Consider the following 19,779-nt stretch of genomic DNA (forward strand, 5'->3'; position numbering starts at 1 on the left):
GGGGGCCGGAAGTACTTTTGCGCAGAACTTCTTTCTGCGTAGGCAGCCTTCGGCCGCGCTTAGGGATTATAACCCTTACTAAGTAGAATTCTCCTTTCTGTATTGCCGGAAAAGAAGGGCGGACGTATTTTTGCGCAGAACTTTTCTCTGCGTAGGCGGCTTTCAGCCGCGCTTAGGGATTAAAACCCTTACTAAGTAGAAGTAAATAATTCATATTAGAAAAAACGAAATTATCCATATGCACACTTTCGTTAGAAAACCGAAATAATGCATATAACAAAAACCGAAATAATGCATGCATGCACAATTTCAGTTCAAAACCGAAATAGTGCATATGGCTAAAACCGAAATAAAGCAAACATGCACAGTTTCGGATGAAAACCGAAATAATGCATATGTGAAAGACGAAGGTATGCATACATGCACAGTTTCGGTTGAAAACCGAAATAATGCATATGAAAAACCCGAAGTAATGCATACATGCACAGTTTCGGTTGAAACCGAAATAATGTCTAAATGCACAGTTTCCATATGCGCAATTTCGGTGCCCCGTGCCCAAAGGTTCTGAAATTGAATTCCCCTACGGCCGTCAATCTACCTGCCGATTTTGCAGCACGGTCTTCCACGAATATGTCAATGTGCGGTAAACTGAAGATTTGTCGAGAGCAGCCGTTGTAGTAGCCCGAGGTATAAGACATTTTTTTGGCGGCATTCCACCACACCAAAGCGCCATAGAGCAGTATTGGTCTGACTACTGCCGTCTGCATCACTGCATCAGTATGTCGATAAAAAATTACTACCAATATCTTAATATTTTATCCTAATAAGTAGCTCAGTATTCAGTGAAATACAATGAAAATTAAAAAATTATAAAAAAACTAAGTACATACATATGTTGATAAACAAAAAATAGTGTAAATGTTTTAGCATACTTAACAGCTCATAATTCTATAAACAGAATATTTTGGTAATAAATTAAAAAAAATTTTGATTTTGATATTTTGAATAATATTTTAAGTAAATATCTTACATAAAAAATAAGGTGGCAACCCCATTTATAAATACGCCTGGATGAAGAGTACATATCTTTAGTGTATATGTAGTTACTGCGTACATAAACACATACAAAAAAATGCGCATTGGAATTAATAAGACAAATTTTTATCAGAGAAAATATGTAAAAGCATGGCAACACCATTAAAAATTATTTTTGCATTTAAAGTTCTAAAAATACCTTTCATTTCATATCCATATTACGTTGGTTCAGCTAAATTTTGTAGAATCGAAAATAAGTGGCAACCTTACTCTAATATCCTAAGGGATAGCACGTAGTATATGGGCAAAGCGTTGTTTAAGAACCGTCGTTCATCATCCATGAATAGTAATCTCGCATCTGTATTTTCTAAATAAAAAATTTGGTATATAAATATAGAATTCAAAAAAGGTGGCAAGCAGATGTTTAGTGGCCGTAAGACAATCAATGAACTGATTCTGCTTGAAATAGAATACATATGTATATCTAGCTGTCTGAAAGCTTTAAGCTTAAGCTGTTTTTTTTTTGTAGCTTCTACTTTCCACCTTCTCATGCCTTTAGATTAGATTATTGACCAGTCTACATGAGAAGTGATCTGTGATGTCCACCAAACCTTCAATACCAAAACCACTGCTGTATGTTTTTAAAAGATCTTTCTAAATCAAAAAAAAGTCCCACCGCCAACTTCCTCAGAGCCAATGCTTCGTCGTCAAAAAACTCAATGTAATTAAGGGGTCAACTGCAGTTGAAGTAATGGGAGCGGAGCAACAAGATCCTGCACAATGGAGGTTCCGTTTGTTTCTTTTTCGTATCGATACCGATAGTTTTGGTTGATCGAAAGCAATTCGCTGGGCTTCAATATTTCGCACAATATCCTCGATATGACCATACAAAGAGGCTATATTAAGAAATCAATAGTTTACCCATGTGGAGGGGTCACTCTTCTTGTACGAATATTGGGCCAAGCACACTTATCGACATCGACTCCGTCGTCTTTGACTGAGGGCTCTGGTTGATTCCCTCCTCTAGCATCAGTGCTGTTACTAAATATTTGGCAATGGAAAAAAGTGTTTTTTATACTATAATTTCAGCACATTCTAGGCATCGGTTACCAAAACACCTTGACTGTTCTAACGGGAACCCGTTTTGGTCATTAAACCTTCTATCACGTTATTTTTACCGCTAATTATTTCAAGCTTTTTCTTGTTAATTCGAAAAATGCGTATCATTGCCTCTTCCGATCCCGCATTGTATAGTTGTTCCCGATCGCAAGAGAACGAGTGGGGAATTGTTGTTATTCTCGGCAAGCAGTTTCAGTCGCACGATCATTCTCAATCCCAATTTTTACACTCCCGTCCGCGAATCCTGGGCACAACGGTAACCAATTCAATCCATGTGTAGCCTAAGGAGGGAGGGGGAACTTCGGTGTGGCTATACAAATTCGGTTTAATGGTTCACTGATGACTGCAGCGTCTGTTCACCAGTAGATGCGGCTATGAGTGGGCATCCGACTTGGAGCAAGCGGTTCGCTATATCGATAAATCTGTATTTTATTTATATAGTGTCGTCTGAGCGATGTCAAGCTTCTATGCTTATGATCTCTATCCTGAAGTGGCAAAAAACTTAAGATTTTATTTATATTCTGCTGAAAAAGAGATATGAATGTACACATCTAGCTCCGTTTGAAAATGTTCGTAGGCTACCACATCTGGTGAAGCTTTCTACTAACTTTGTACTTCATTGTAGGTATATCTGTATTGTATTTACCACATAAATTTCGTATCATTTATAGACTTCATAATCAAGAGCATAACCCCAATTGCAATACAATACGTTCGTATATGACAAAATTATGCATTTTATGTACCGTATTAAATATTGTTTACCAACATATTTACATATACTCGTACCTCTCCCAATATAACCATATGTATGCGTAAATTCTGTCATGTATAAATACATAGTATTTTATTCTTAATTGGTTTTGCTTTATTTTATTTATTTATTTCGGTTCAAATGTCTTAAAAGCTTTTTGTTTTCTTTCATTTTATGAAAAAAGAATCAAACAAGATTTGAATATGCATATTTAAATGCAACTAGTATAAACTAGTATAAAAATCTCGCTATATATACCAATGTATTAAAAATGTATGTCTGCACATTAGGGTGCGTCACCAATAAAAGTTGCTGTTTTTCCACAGGAATTGTAACATTTTTTATACTTTAAGCAGGGACCTTAACAGTTACAACTTTTATTAAAAAAATCGCTCTTTAACAATTATTTTTTGAACTTTATTTAATTACTCCTTAGATAACCGTTATCGCTGACTTTTATTTTACAAATAAAACATAACAATTATTTTTTTTTTTATTTTTATCTAAATAATTTGCAAATAACAGTTATTTTTGATTTTTAAATTATATGTCTTAGATAACAGTTTTCGAAGCCTTTTATTTATAAAAGTCATAAGTAAAAATCAGTCACCGACCTTTATTTTTTAAATCATACTTATAAAAGTCATTTGTATATGTAAGTCGTAGTATACTTCTGTTTACCAACACCTTTTTAACTGCGAAAAATGTTAGTGACTTTTATGCGAATGATTTAAAAAATAAAAGTCGGTGACTGATTTATATTGATGACTTTTAAAAGTAAAGGTCACTGACCGATTTCTATCGATGACTTTTATAAATAAAAGTCTTCAATAACTGTTATCTAGGACATATAATATAAAAATCGAAAATCAAAAATCAACAACTGTTATATTCGGCCCCGGCCTTTTAAGCTTAAACTCTTCTAGCGTCTGAGATGATTTTTTGGGAAAAAAATTATTTTTACCTAGTTTTAGTTATACAAAACTTGATTTTTGTAGGTATTTTCAAATAGTTGCAGCTCCCGTAGGTCTTAAATTTTTCCGAAATATATTTGTGTAAGTTTTAAAATATTATAAATTTTGTACTTCCGAATGAAAAAACGGGAGGAATTTTTTTTTCAAGAGACTTTGTGGTTACGTTCGTATACGTTCTCGTTATTTCGTTTTGATTAAAATGTCTTCATTTAGTCGGTATGTAAGTAAAAACATTATAAACAAATGAACCTTAGCACTTTTTGGCTTATCTTCTTTAAGTAAGAGAAGATGGCGGTGTTTTTGAGTTGCATTTGAACATTCATACAGATGTATATATGTACATGTATATGAATGCACACTTGGTGACTAATAGCCAAAAGACACTTGGAAACCATTTAATGTTTAATAAATTATAATATCACATGTCAACGAAAATCACAATAAAAGGTGCGAACAATCAGATTTGCCTTTAAATTATATTCTAGGGGCGAATATTATTTTTTTCGGTTTGTTTACTTTGTTGTGCAGGAGAATAAATAGAAAATCTTTAATCGTAAATTTATGTATGTAGTAGAAAAAATTGTGTTTACTCACAAAAAGCATTGCGACGGCATCTTCCTATGTCGTTGCAGTCCGCAGGCAGTTCGTATAGAGGTTGCATCAACATGGTACCATCCTCTGTCTACGAAAAAATATCCTTATTTAGGTACGTCCCTTCGTCCTCGGCCGGCGCCCACATCCGCCTACATATGTATATCATAGCGTCTCTTATTTAACTGCACGGCTGCTTCGTACAGTTTAGTTTTGTCTTAGCTGCTGGTTTGACTCGACAAATTGTCGTAATTATTGCATTTTGAAAGCGTTTTGAGCCCTACATAATGGTAGTTTTTTTGACGTAGAATACGTCTTACGTTTCGATGTGGAGGCTATGCTGAAATGTTGTAGTTGTAATTTTTACAGCTTCACGAAAACGCTCATTGCATGAGAACAACTGAACCGATTTCAAAGAAAAGTGTGGCGTTTCAAAGACATTTTCAGATTCATTTTTGTAAGTATCCAATTCGGCTTCTGTCGTAAAAAGAACGGTAAACATTGGTTTATTTGGGATCAATTTTGAGCCTTTAAAGCAGGGACATAACAGTTATAAGTTTTATAGCAAAATCGTTGCTCCATTACAGTTATTAGATGAGAAATATTTTTTATTTCGTCGATAAGAGTTATAACCCAACGTTTATTTTTTACGTTGCCTAATAACTGTTATGCAGAGAAATATTTTTTCCGTTGCCGATAAGAGTTATTTCCCAACGTTAATTTTTTTACGTTGCTGGATAAGAGTTATTTTACAACGTTTATTTTTTACGTTGTCTGATAAGCGTTGTACGATTAGGATACTGATGAAGATGGAGATGGAGAATAAGATAAAGATGATGTAATAAAAGTGAGAGAGTGAAATAACTATTATCAGATAACGTAAAAATAAACGTCGGGCAATAACTGTTATCAAGCAACGTAAAAAATAAACGTTGGACAATAACCGTTATCGAGCAACGTAAAAAATAAACGTTGGGAAATAACTCTTATCAGCACCGAAAAAAAAATTTCTCATCTATTAACTGTTATGGAACAACGTTTTCGTTAAATTTCAGAATTCAGGCAACGTTTTCAATTTGTAAATTCGAGATAACAGTTATTTTTAGTGCCTGCTTTAAAGTGCTCCAGCAGCTTATGATGCAGATATAACTTTAATTTTCGGGATATAGATTCTTCGGAGCAATAGAATTATTATCGTCTACAGATTAAATATAAATTCAATAAATATTGAGCATTGTTGAAAAAATTTGCAAATTTTTTTTATTACCGAAATGCTCGAAAACCGCTCGAATGATTTTGTTTTTGTTTTCTTTAATCAAAAATTCAAGAGTTTCCTTTCGTTTGGTGTATGGTAAGTATTGGTTGATATCTTCTAAATATGTTTATTTTATTCAAAAATATGGGCATAAATGATTTTCCATACAAAATCACTTCGTCATCGTTTTGCAAACACGTGCATGCATTGGAAGTGAGGAAAGGAGACAAAAAGTATGTATGTATGTGTGCGAAAGTACATATGTATTTCGGCTTTTGATAAACAGATGGCGCAATATTTATAACCTAATCGCAGCGTATGTAAGTAAATACATACATATGTACATATGTTGATTGCAGTTAATGTGGATCTGTTTCTATGGTTTAGTAATCTATGTATGTCTATATTATATTATATATATACATACATATATATGTATGTATGAACACATGTATGTATGCATAATACGAGAAAACTTATTGAAGTGAAACAACCAATGACACGAATTTCGATACGATAAGATACCATATCGATACTTTTGGCATTCGATACCGATATTTTTTACTCGATAGTTTTAAAACGATATTCTTTGGAATCGAGTACCAGAATCCTAGTATCGCATCGAATGTCATAAACTCAAATTAGTCAGCTTTCAGACACGTCCAGTCTTGCTTTCAAGTCTGCTCGTTCCAAGGCGAAGGAGGTGAGAAGAAAGGGGAAGAGTACAGATACCTTCCATTTAAGAACCACGAACTTGAATTCAATAAAAGTTGACGCGTCTGGAAGCAAATAGAAAACACAAAAGAGAATGCGAAAAAATTGCTTTCCAGACTTATCTGATTATCAATTCTTCCCGATATAAATTGGGCTTTAAAGAACAGAAATTTTTACTATCGTTAGGATTGCATGTGGCGGGATTTGAACACGCGGTCTCGGTGTTTTAAGTCAACACCTCAATCTCTACGTGTAAAAATAATAGATTGGCGCTTACAAAATATGTTAGCGTTTGGCCGAGATTCTCCTCCGATTTGTTGCGTGCGCCTTGACGTTGTGCCACAAAGGACGTTTTTATGAGAAGCTGTTTTTCATGGCATAAATATGCTCGGAGGTTTCTAATCACTTTTTCGGATATTTATTTTTTTTTGGATTTTGGTATCGATATTTGCAGTATCGAGTCTTTTTATTCCGATATTAATGGTTACCCGATATTTTTCCAGCGATACTTTAAATGAGTACCATATCGATACTTTCGGTTCGATATCGTGTCCCTAGAAACAACACTAAGAAAAAGACCAATCCAAGAATAAAAGCAAAGGTGAGTACGTATATAGATAAAGAAAAGGATAAAGGCAAAGGTAAAAATAAAAACAAAAACAAAGTTGCGTAAAGATAAAGGTAAAAATGAAGACCAAGGTAAATTTAAGCACTTTACTTATATAAGGGCAAAGGTGAAGGGGAACATGTATATGAAGAATATAATAAACATAAAAATAAGAACAAAGATAAATATAAAGAAAAAGATGGGGATGAGGATACCGATAAAGGTATAGATGAAGATAGAGAAAGAGAGATTAAAATAAAGGTAGTTGTAGAGAAAAGGAAAGGGAACTATTTCGGGATTTTAGAGATTTTCGTGATTCACGGGACTTATCGTTGTAATAATCGATATTTTGTCATCGATATTTTTATCGATTTTGTTATCGAAATTTTTATCGCTATTATTGATTTCGCTATCGATATTTTCGGAACTTATCGATAGAGTGATCGATATTTCTATCGATTTTGTTATCGATTTTTCTATCGATTTTGTGATCGATATTTTTTTTATTGATTTTGTTATCGATTTTGTAATCTATTTTGTTATCGACTTTGTTATCGATTTGTTATTATTGATTTTGTTATCGATATTTTTATCGGTTTTGTTATAGAATTTGTTATTGATATTTTTATCGATTTTGCTTCCGATTTTGTTATCGATATTTTTATAGATATTGTTGTCGATATTTTAATCGATTTAGTCATCGATATTTTTATCGATATTTTTATTGATTGTGTTAACGATTTTGCTATCAATATTATTATCGCTTTTGTTATCGATATTTTTTGTCGATTTTGTTATCGATATTGTTGCCGATTTTGCAATCGATATTTTTATCGGTTTTATTATCGATATTTTTATCGATTTTGCTATCTATATTGTTATCGCTTTAGTTATCGATATTTTTGTCTTTGAACTTATCGAAATAATGATCGATATTTTTATCGATATTTTTTATCGAGTTTTTTATCGATTTTTTTATCGATTTTGCTATCGATATTATTATCGATTTTGCTATCGATTTTGTTATCGATATATTTATGGATTTTGTTGTCGATACTTTTAACGATTTTGTCATCAATAATTTTTTATCGGTTTTGTTACCGATAATTTGATCGATTTTGTAATCGATATTGTTGTCGCTTTTGTTATCGATTTTTATCGATTTTATTATCGATATTTTTATCGATTTTGCTATCTATATTGTTATCGCTCTAGTTATCGATATTTTTGTCGATTTTGATATCGATTTTGTTATCGACTTTGTAATAGATTTTGTTATCGATTTTGTAATAGATTTTGCAATCGATTTTGTTACCGATTTTTTAATCAATTTAGTTGTCGATTTTTTTGTATCGATTTTGTTATCGATTTTGCTATCGATATTATTATCGATTTTGATTTCGATATTTTTATCGATTTTGCTATCGATATTATTATCGCTTTTGTTATCGATATTTTTTTCTTAGTGTGTGCCTTCGTTTTTGACTTTGATATTCTCTGAACCATACCACGTATTCTACGTTTAAATTTAGCGGCTGTATCTCCGATACAGCCTGCAGACTTTTTTCCACGTAGATATGCGATGTCGTATTCGGCGCTACTCATCTCATTGGATAAAAATGAATTTAAAGGTATCCACACATCTATGCGATTCTGTCGGTGCGAATCTGCTCCGACAAAATTTACAACAAAGCCGACCATAGTTTTAAATGAGGAACCACACACTTATGCGATTTTGCAGCAGCGATTTATTCGAACATTCACAGTTTTTCTTTTGGTCGTGCCGAAATCGCAGACTCCGCGGTTTGAAAACGAAAAAGGTCAATAGAAGGATTCTACAATACTAAAACAAAATTGAACGTAAGGAAACAAAACATATTTGATGTGGAAAAGTTAAGAATTTTATTTTTTTTATTTTAATAATTTTTGTCTGTCTATAAAGTGACAGTTTTTACTGCAATAAAATCGCACAGATATGTGCGTACTTGCGTTTTCGAAGCAGTAACGTCTGTAGCATCGAAAATGGTGCGGATTTGTTGCGACAGAATCGCATAGGCGTGTGGATGCCTTAACTTTTAAGTTGCCGTTGTTTCCATGTCTTCGAGGACTCCCCTTTTTGAATGCTCGTGTCGCACATAACGGCGAATTATCCATTCTCAAGCATGCGTTTGTTACTTCCTCATCGAAAACTCGTGGAATGTTCGAAATTTTATTTATAGACATTCTGCTGCAGTTACCAACTACTTCATTGGTCAAAATGACTCTGGGCAGCACGTGGGAGCGAATTCTCAATCAGTTCGCAGCGCTACACTGATATATACATTTAACTTGTACGCGGTCAGGTCCAACTTGCTAGAAAGTAGTAGGCGGCCTTCAAGCATGTCGCTCATCCTGGCCTGGTTCAACGTCCCGGGTATAGCTTGCCCAGTAATTACCGCTATTGGGAGCGTTCCGGCGTGCTACTACTACACTCACCGTTGCTGGACCTGTCGCTCCGCCGCTACCGAGACTCACCCGCTGTGCCAGTTATCACGCACCGCTGTTAGCTCCCAATCCATAGCAACGAACGTCTCCGTCAATATCTCCCTCCTTGGACCCAAGATTGTCGGCACTCTAGTTAAAAAGACGTGTTCGACTTAAATACGCTAAAGTACTGTATTTTATTAAACTAAACATTAAAACTCTCATTTTCCACTCTCTCGTAGATATACCTAGTAAAAAAGATAAACTGATTGAAGAGTGCCCGCACCTAACTGAGGTCCTACGCGGGCAGACCTTCTATGTCTTCGTGTGCGAAAACCGTTGATCAACTCGTGATCCGCGTTCCGTACAGTCCTTTCTTCCTGCCGATGCGGCATACCAGCCAGCTGGAAGCCACCATCTCAAAACGAAGGCAATAGAGCGTAGACCAAGCCAAACTCGAGTGCGCCAACCCCCTACTATGTGCAAGTAGGACTATCTGGAGCGCAACTGCGATGACGTACGCGGGGAGTACCGCCGTCTTGTTAATCGGGCTGAGTTCAGGACAACTGAGGAGCTGATCGAACTCACCGAATACGAGCCCCTGAAGAGTGAAGAAGCCAGACAAGGCAAGCAGGAAGCACACAGCCTGTCCCCCTTGGACGAAGAATAACGTAGAAAGGAATCGTGTTGGCGATGCAAAGGGCGCGCACATCGTCATTTCAATGCCGAGAAGTTAATAAACTGTCCTTCTTCAAGTGCAGCCGAGATAATGTCCTCTCCAGAGACTGCCAATGCGACGCCGCCAAAATCTCCGGCGCGGAACCACCCGCTGAGACACGAAATTCAGGGACAGCACCGATTATCATTGCCCCTGCGGACACTAACGCACGGGAAAATTAATGGACGTTTCTTTGCCAACTTTGTAGTAGAATAAATGAGCATTGGAGCACTAGGGGACCCCGGCGCCACGACAACCCATGTCGACGAAACCATACGTTCACACTTGGAAGATAGGAATATCCGACCTCGACCTAGCCACCACAATGTGCAACTAGCTGCGTTTCTAGCCTATATGCATACTCCGCGAAGATAAAGTACAAAGAACAAACAACGACCACGCTGGTTTTAGAATTCCCAAATCTTGCTGAGCGCATGATACTGGGAATGGATTTCCTCAAGGAAAAAGGAGCTGTCATCACGCTGGTGGCAAACAACTACCCGCAATCTCCACGTGGAAGCCGGACACGTCCGTCAATCTGTCTGCATTAATCGAGAGAGAGCACCTAAGCAATGGGCACAACAGGCATATAAACGAATTTTTGATAGACATACCATCAAAAGACCTCCAGTGGATTTACTAGGGCCAGCACTGCCGCCAAGCGCAAGAGCGGTCGTTGAAGAAACTGTCCCCGCAACCCGGCTGAAGTCGACAAGCTATTGACAGTCAAGCGAATCGACTCGTGCAAAAGCGCATACTGCTCTCCAATTGTCATAGTCCGAAAAAAACAAGCAAACTGGAGGATGTGTATGGACTACCGTCAATCAAAGCGTCCAGCAAAACGGACGCCTATCCACTTCCCCATATTGTAGCAATTCTCGACCAGTTAAGAGATGCCAAGTATAACTCCACCATCGAGCTGAAGACTGGTGGTTTGGCAAATAGCCTTGGCCAAAGAGTCGCGACCATACAACACATTCACCGTCTCATGAAGAGGACTGTGCCAGTTAATGGCACCCCCCAGCCACCTTCCAACGTGCCCTAGGTTCGATACTCGGCCCCGAGCTCCAACCGAAGGTATTCGCCTACCCGGACCACACACGCATCACGCTCAATGAAAAGCTCGGCTAAACTTTTAATGAGAATGTGAGCGTCAAATAAATGTATACACATACGTATATTTGTACATATCGTCGCTTAAAGTACAAAACCGCGTAACTGACATTTGTGCCAAAAACATATTTGCTCACCGGAAGCCCTTGGCATCAAGCCCATATCCATATATACTTAAATATCGATACTTAGATATAAGAAGAAGAGATATTTAGAGATAAAAGAGAGAACCGTTTTGAAATAGGACTAGCTTTACTCTCTCCTACAAAATCTTGGCAATCTCACATTCATATGTACGAGGTTTTGCATTTTCGTGATACGCGGTTTTGTAATTTAAACGACGATATATATTTACAATAATTTTTTACTGTTTTATAATAATCATTATCTCCAATGTAATCTCTATATTTATGATGGTAATTTTTTTCACAATAAATTTTAAATCGCAAGAGTTCATTAAACTATAATCACACGTGTTTGAATTTTTTTAAAATACATTAAGACAAATGGCTTATGAACTAGTCGAACCCGTTGCTATCTCGACATACATACATACATACATATCGCTGGTCCTCTGCAATAACGACACAACTCAAAATTTCAATACTTTTGCAATAGAGTCAATTAAAGATTTTGCGTTTATATAAAAATATGGTTACTTATAAACCTAATCCGCTATATAAATAAAAAACATGAAATTTTGAGTTGTGCTGTTATTGCAGACGGTCGTAAATTAAAAAATATTAGTCAATCTTTCTTATTGTTTCTTTCGACAGGCTTTCACTTGTGCGCGCTTTGTGCCTTGGCGACAACACAAGTCTACTTATCCCCTTTCCCAAACAAGCTATTAACGAAACTACCAGAAATAAAAATAAAAGTACACCACCCAACACATCCAACAACAAATACTGATAAAGCGGCATGTAAGCGCCATGGGACTTCAAATGGCTTGCGCCGTTATGCCTTATCACATATTCCAGCCAGAAGGAGGCCTCCTGTAAAGCTATTGTGGGGTTATCTCTAAAGAGGCGCGATGCCTCCATGGCTTTACGTTTATATATGTCATCACTGATTAACATTTGTATATTATGCACTAAGTCTTCACTAGTAATTCTATCGAAACTCAACGTGCGTGCATATCCAGCACGTGTCACTTTCATAGCGTTGCGATGTTGATCACCAAAGAATGGTATACACAAGAGCGGTTTACCCCAATGGATACCCTCTTGGGTGCTAAAGATGCCGCCATGAGTAATGAATAGCTTCAAATTGGGATGAGATAAAATATCATTCTGTGGCAGCCATTTATAGATTTTAACATTTTTTGGTAGCTTTGCGTTGGTGTCGTTGCTCTCGAATTTCCACAATACATTTTGCTCGAGCCGGGCGAATGCGTTCAGGAGTAGCTGGATTTTTTCGAATGGAATGTCGGTGCTTTGCAAGTATGAGCCTAAGCTGAAGTAAATGACGCCATGTGTGGAGTTGTCGAGGTAAGACTGGAAGGATATTAGCATAGGTTTAGTGAAAATGCTGCAGCTTATGTACATACATATGAATATACATACATCCCTAATAGAGTGCTTACCTGTAAATCTTTTGGTAATGGTTTGGCTGGCTTGATATGTATGCCACCCACATTAACTAGACCGGGCATGCTGGGTCGAGGCGCGTCCACAGCCCGATGGCTATTGATTAGCATAAGCGAAATATTTTGAACAAGTTCACTCAATTGCGGGAGAGGACCTGATTGGGATAGTAACATTTATTACACAAGTGAAAGAAATACTTGATTGTTAGTAATTTTTCTTTGCCTTAATATTCCCCCCCCCCCCCTTCAAATTCACGCCTGTTTGACACAGTAAATAAGTATGCAGATCTAAGTATGTTACTAAATAAGTTGCATGACAAATCTCAGCAAAATCGTTGCGAAAAGATCGAAAAAAGATTTAGTTTTTCGTATTGATGATGATTAGGTTAGGTTAGGTCAACGGGCTGCCTCCGTATATGGAGGTCCTTGAAAAGAGAGGGGAAAAAGAGGCAGGGTGGTCGGAAAAAGAGTGGGGGGGTAGGGGAAAGAGGAGGGGAAGCTAAGGGTCGTCAATGACGTTCAGCCTTACGGCATGATTACCAATCACACAGTGACCAGTAAACACCCCCACCACTAGTGAGGTATGCAGCTTGCTTAGTTTCAAGAGCTCTCCAGACCGCCTACGGTCCACCCGTAGCCAGAAGGGTTTTGCCACCTTGCACTCCAAAGTCTTCGCCCAGCGCTCGCTGAGCTTACTAAACGCCCATCTGTCCAGAAGCAGACCACACGAGGTCAGGGCAGACCCCAGAACTTCCCTATCCGAGGGTTCATTGTCTTGCGAGCTCATCAGCCATGTAGTTGCCTTCGCTGTGACCTGGAACCCAAATAAGTTTAATAGCCAAATAATCGGACGCGGTCGATAGGGAAGTCAAACACCCCCTCACAGTATTCGAACGCACCCCTGCCAGTCTTCTCTCGCTAGAATGTGGGCGGTAAATGATCCTTTCGGACCCAGAACCGGCGTGCAGTTGTCTGTCCGAGTCGGTAGGAACCCGAAGCCTTTCAGAATACTGGAGTGCCCATAGCTCGAGGCGAACTTAAAACCCACTCCACCTAGACTTACTGCGGCGTGCGCAGCGCAGCCCTGCCAGCTATATCTATAGGCACAACATTTAACATGGCATTAAGCGCAAGAGTAATGTGTAGAAGTGTCCGACTGATTCCAATTAAGGCGGGTCCTTGCACCTTCTCCAGCTGCTTGCCGATGTAGGCCTTGTCTAGTGCGGTCCACCAGACGAGTACCCCATATAATAAAATTGGCTTGATTATTGTTTCATAAAGCCAATGAGCTACCTTCGGCGAGAGACTCCAGGGTTTGCCAATGGCCCCTCTACAACAATACAATGCTACTGTAGCCTTCTTGACTCTTTTCTCTACGTTAGGCTTCCAGGAAAGCTTACTGTCAAGGATCGAGCCCAAGTACTTCACCCTGTCAGAGAGCCTTAGAGGATGACCACCCATTGAGAGAAGACGGCAATTCGGTATCTTTTACCTCCTAGTAAAAAGAACAAGCTCCGTTTTACTGGGATTTACACCCAGCTCGCAACTAAAAGTAATGATCGATTTTCGGTAGCTCTCATAACTAAATGAAGGTTATTAATTATTTCTCAGAGAAACCAGATTATGGTCGATTTTACTTGGTGGTTAAACAAGGCTAAAAGAACGAAGTCAATTCCTAATCCAAGATCGAAAATTTTCATAGGGAAACTAAGGTTTATCAAGTTATAAAATCTATACCATTTCGGTATCCAGCTTTTCGCTTACGTTCCCATTTTCAAACCGCAGGTTTCTAAGGCTACAAGAAAGTTCTAAGAAATATCCATTTCACTACTGGGTTGTAGTTTATGTCCCCTCCGCGCGGTACACACTGAGTAAGGCTTAATGTTCCAAAGCCCCAACGGCTTATGGAGCGCCGGTTCGCCATGTTAGAGGGCGCTGGAATCTGTGCCTTTTTCGAGTCAGGCGTAGCAGGACATAAAAGAAACCTCACAGGTCCTAGGTGGCCATTTGGTGGATACAAAAAATTAGAACGAGAAGATTGCGGTGCAGAGGGTCGCATACTCACTATGGGGGGTCTCGCAGTGAGAGAAGCTGCGTTCGCAAGAGCTTACGCTAGCTCGTGCACTCAGATCCGCTTCATTTACACCCTGCCGATCGCTCGAGCCCGGATCTAAATGCGCGGTCTTCACGCACCGAAACGTAGTTAAAATTTTTAATAAACCGTCATGCGTTTTAAATAAAATCTACTTGATAGCATAGTCTTCAAAGGAATTATTCATTTAGTTTACCTTGTTCTGAACTACATACATATATCGCTGGAAAAAGTTCATATACTTTCCTTGGTCCTCTTTCTCAAGAACTTACCTTCAATAAATCCTTCAAAATATTTCCCAGCCATCTCCTGCATTCTCGGCATATAGTACCAACGCCTTAGCACAGCATCATACAGTGACAGATAAGTATTATAAGCTCTTTCAAAGAAGTCCATGCGATCTGTATGCGAGAGAAATAAGTGCGGAACAAATGACCAAGGTGTAAGCAGACCCATAGCGTGGTCCATATTATCAGCATAGCCCATGGTGCCCAAAGTCACAACAGGACATTTAAATTTATGCGCAAACATCAGAAAACTCTCGTGAAAGAATTGTTCCAAAACAATTAGATCAAATGTGAGATGCTTGCTAGCGATCAAAGCTTTAACTGCCGGCTGAGCGAGCGCATGCTCAGAGCTCAATAAGCCGGCATGCCAATATACATTCAAATTTGCGAAATCGCTGGAAAAACGCATTTTAAAAATATCCTCTTTGGAATCTGAAAAAAAGAAGAAGAAAATCATTTAGTTTGCTGCAGCAGTGTGTTAAGAGGCAACTATTTATGTACAGTAATATGTTATATCAAACTGTGGCTCAATAATGATCTGCGTTAAGTTGGGATGTGGCTGCTTGACTGGATGATTGGTTACCGCGGTGACATTGTGTCCGCGTCGCAATAGCTCTTGTGAAAAATGCTCCATCCACATCCAATGACTTGGCGCTGGGAAGGGACACATAAAGAGAATATTGTAAGCTACACAGGTAGAAGACAGCAAAGCTGCCGCGAGTAGTAAGGGCAGCGTTTGCCTCTGCATCTGCAAAAAATTGCCAGAATTTTTAGTGCTGCATTAAACTAAATGTTCACTTAAAAGTAAAAAATATCAAAAAAAAAGTATCAATAATGTTTTTTCGTCCTCTTTTTTTAATTGTTAAATGGCAAAAGTTCAGCTGATTGCGTGAACGTGCGTACATAAATTACTTATTTATTAGCATATCTCCGAACTTGCATTTTATTAGACGCTTGAAGCTAAGATTTCAATGTTCTCACACATTCGAAGCGCGTCTGGGCGTGATAGTAAATAATTATTTATAGTCGATTACGTACATACATATGTATATAAATCTAAAGTGTCAACACATGGTGATGCACAATTGTTTTTGTCCTGCGTCTTTTTTATTGTTTTTGGTTTTTCTTGCTGATATGGAAAATGCGCAACTAGCAAATACATACCTACGTATGTACATCTGTCCGATTAATCATTTGCATCCCAATGAACATGCTAGTTAAAGTTCAATTTGATATTATTCGTATTATGCATGCATGTACATATGTTATTATTTGATGACTAGGTATTAAGTATATATTGGAATACTCGATTTTGCACTTTTGAATCTAACCAACCTTAATCAGTTTTTTTTTGCCAGCAAGACTATGCTTATCTCGCCAGGAATGCACCAAGCCGTTAGCAAAAGCTAGGTCAGTAGCACAAACCCATAGTAGATATGCCTATTGAATGAATTCAAATCAGACAAGCCATATCAGTCGATTGATAGGCCTATCTATTTATTAGGAATTTTCTTAATCATTTATGCACTTGCAGTAGTTATTAATTTTATTTGCATAGCACTAAGTGAACGTATGTACATACATACATACACACAGGAAGCGGAGTCGCGCGGAGCGTAGCTTTCAAATTGCTATAGGGTTATTCCAGCGAAAAAACACCACAGGTAAACAAAAAAACAAATTGCGTTTAAATTTGTGACAATAGTAAAGCAGATAGAATAATTTTTCATACATCTATTTTTATCAATTTATTTTTCACAATTCCCTGTTTTTACTGTAGTAGTTTTTTATGAAGGTGCCAAGGCATTTCTCGCGTATTAAAGGTGACAATGCAAAAAAATAATTACCCAAAGAAATGGTTATTGGATGTCCCACCCGTCACAGCAAATATGTGTTTTTGAAGTGAAACTTCTTTAGCGGCGGTTGGTTGGTTGGGAGTAAATTGGCAAATTCAACGGAAATGGTGCAACGGAAATGGTTCGGGCTGAAACAAGTGCTTCTTGTGTGTATGCATATGGTATTAATTTAACAAAAATTTGCTAATAAAAGGTTAAAGAATAACACTTAGAAAAATACCAATACAAGAATGTAAGTAAAGGTGAGTACGTACATAGATAAAGAAAAGGATAAAGGCAAAGGTAAAACTAAAAACTAAAACAAAGATGCGTAAAGATAAAGGCGAAAATGAAGACCGATGTAAATTTAAACACTTTACTTTTATATATAAGGGCAGGGGATGAAGAAAATGATAAACATTAAAGTAAAGACAAAGAGGAGGATGAGGATCCCGATAAAGTTGAAAGTAGGTGAAGAAAAATTAAAATAAAAGTAATTAAAAAGGAAAGGATATAGAGAGAGACACAGAGACCCAATCTGGCAACTATTTTGGAATTTTAAAGATTTTCGGGTTTCTCGGGACTTATCGATAAAATAATCGATGTTTTTATGGGTTTGGTATCAATATTTTTACCGATTTTTTTATAGAAATTTTTATCGATATTGTTATGAATTTTGTTATCGACATTTTCAGGAACTTATCAATTTAATAATCGGAATTGTTATCGATTTCTTATCAATTTTGTAATCGATATTTTTATCTATTTTGTTAGCGATATTTTTTATCGATTTTGTTATCGATATTTTTATCGATTTTGTTATCGCTATTTTTATAGATTTTGTTAACGATATTTATCGATATATATCGATTTTGTTATCGATATTTATCGATTTTGTTATCGATATTCATCGATTTTGTTATCGATATTTATCGATTTTTTTATGGATATTTTTATCGACTTTGTTATGGATATTTCTATCGATATTTTTATCGACTTTGTTATGGATATTTTTATCGAGTTTCTAATAGATTTTGCTACTTACATTATTATCGATTTTGCTATCGAAATGTTTATCGAATTTTTCATCGAATTTGTTATCGGTTTTGTTATCGATATTTTATTGGACGTTACTATCGATTTTGTTATCGATAGAGTATAAAGATAAAAATGAAGATAAAGGAAAACAGAATAACGTAAATGTAATTAGAACGAACAGGGGTAGAGGTAGGGATCTAGATAGAAAAAAGAGAAAAAATATAACCTTAAGCAAAAGCTGATGTAGTATGTATGTATGTAGTATATTGGTGATGAGACAAAATAGATATGTATGTAACGTAAGTTTCACTTCTGCAGTGTGGCCCAGGCGCACTTACTTGTTTTTTAACCTAACTTACAAATACTGAACCTTCCCATTGCTTAAATATGGTCCTGTTATTAAAAGTTAAAAAAAAAACTTTCATATCAAATCCGAAGTGTTCATTTTACTAACGAACTAGTATTTGTCTTCAATAGTAACTCGTCCCACCCGTCACAAGCTTAATGAGTTAAGTATAATAATGCCATCAAAGCATAAACGGACCTTTAAATTCTATTGACAAGAGAAACACGCTATTTACAAAATATTTACAGTTTGTCAAAAATTGGGACACGAATCCATCAACTCAGAGATGCAGGTGTTTTCGTTGTCTCACCCGTAACTCTTGGAAAATGTAAATTTTCTTAGTAAATTATATAACTAAGTTTTATACTTAATGAGTTTCGTAATGTTGTTATTACATTTTCGGCAATTTTAACAAAAACAACGAATTTTATAAGATTAAGGGCTGAAAAAATCTTTTAAAATCAAAATAAGGTTCATATATTTCGAATTCGTTGCTATGTCACTTATAACAGTGAACTAAAAATACTTCACAAACTGTTACATTCTATATTTTTAAATATTTGAATTGAATGACCATTTCGCAAAATTTTTTTGGAAAGTTTTACTTCCAGCTCTCCTTAAAGGTAAAATTAGTAAGGTAAAACAAAATCCACGCTATCAGAAAAAGGATTTTCTTTTAATTAATTTTTGAATTCTTTAACCTAGATCCAAGATATACTGCATCTCGAAATTTTCCATTTTATCAACGCTTAAGTTATGGCTTATATATACCAAATACAACTAAAACTTTCTGGAGCCAAAAAAGTGCTAGATAAATTTCAAGAGAGCTAAAAAAGAGCTAGGAGCTAAAATCCAATTTTTGGAGCTAAATAGAAAAATAAAGAGCTAACTCTAGCTCCAAAAGCACCAAAATGGCAACACTAGCCTAGGCCAGTTGCTCACTTTGGTGAATACCACTATTATTTACATATATTCTGTAGGAAAAAATTATCATAAATTACCCAGAGATGATTTGATATGCCTTTTTAATTCATTGTTGCATAAATCCTTATGCATATGTGCATACATATGTAAACTTAACATTCACAATTATTTTGTAATTTACATCACACCAGAGAAAATTAACATTCTCTGATCACACTAAGCACAAAATGTTAGCTTAACAGAGCGAGCTGTATCTACGAGTATAAAATGCAGTCGTATTATAGGCGCCATAAAATATTAAAGAGAAGGGGAAGAAATTTATGTGC

At 36.6% G+C, this 19,779-nt stretch overlaps 1 protein-coding gene across 1 annotated transcript; it reads right to left on the bottom strand.

Moving 5' to 3' along the window:
* Nucleotides 1-11,597: 11,597 nt before the first annotated feature.
* LOC118740944 (UDP-glucosyltransferase 2-like) lies at nt 11,598-16,054 on the bottom strand. The gene is made up of 4 exons (XM_036472710.1): nt 15,812-16,054; nt 15,296-15,742; nt 12,929-13,086; nt 11,598-12,839 (listed from the first exon to the last, which is right to left on the bottom strand). The coding sequence occupies exons 1-4, from the start codon at nt 15,978-15,980 to the stop codon at nt 12,087-12,089; spliced, it is 1,527 nt and encodes a 508-aa protein (XP_036328603.1). The 5' UTR covers nt 15,981-16,054; the 3' UTR covers nt 11,598-12,086.
* Nucleotides 16,055-19,779: the final 3,725 nt, after the last annotated feature.

This window comes from Rhagoletis pomonella, unplaced genomic scaffold (assembly GCF_013731165.1).
Source record: "Rhagoletis pomonella isolate Grant_MI unplaced genomic scaffold, Rhpom_1.0 Rhpom_scaffold_00006, whole genome shotgun sequence".
In the NCBI taxonomy this organism is placed as follows: Eukaryota; Metazoa; Arthropoda; class Insecta; order Diptera; family Tephritidae; genus Rhagoletis; species Rhagoletis pomonella.

What these genes read in the sequence shown, in the direction of transcription:
- LOC118740944 (XM_036472710.1), bottom strand. Translation starts at nt 15,980, where the DNA reads ATGTGTCCCTTCCCAGCGCCAAGTCATTGGATGTGGATGGAGCATTTT. An exon ending in GTTTGATATAACATATTACT is followed by an intron (nt 15,743 to 15,811) that starts GTACATAAATAG and finishes TCTTTTTTTCAG; the next exon opens with ATTCCAAAGAGGATATTTTT. An exon ending in CATTACCAAAAGATTTACAG is followed by an intron (nt 12,840 to 12,928) that starts GTAAGCACTCTA and finishes ATATCCTTCCAG; the next exon opens with TCTTACCTCGACAACTCCAC.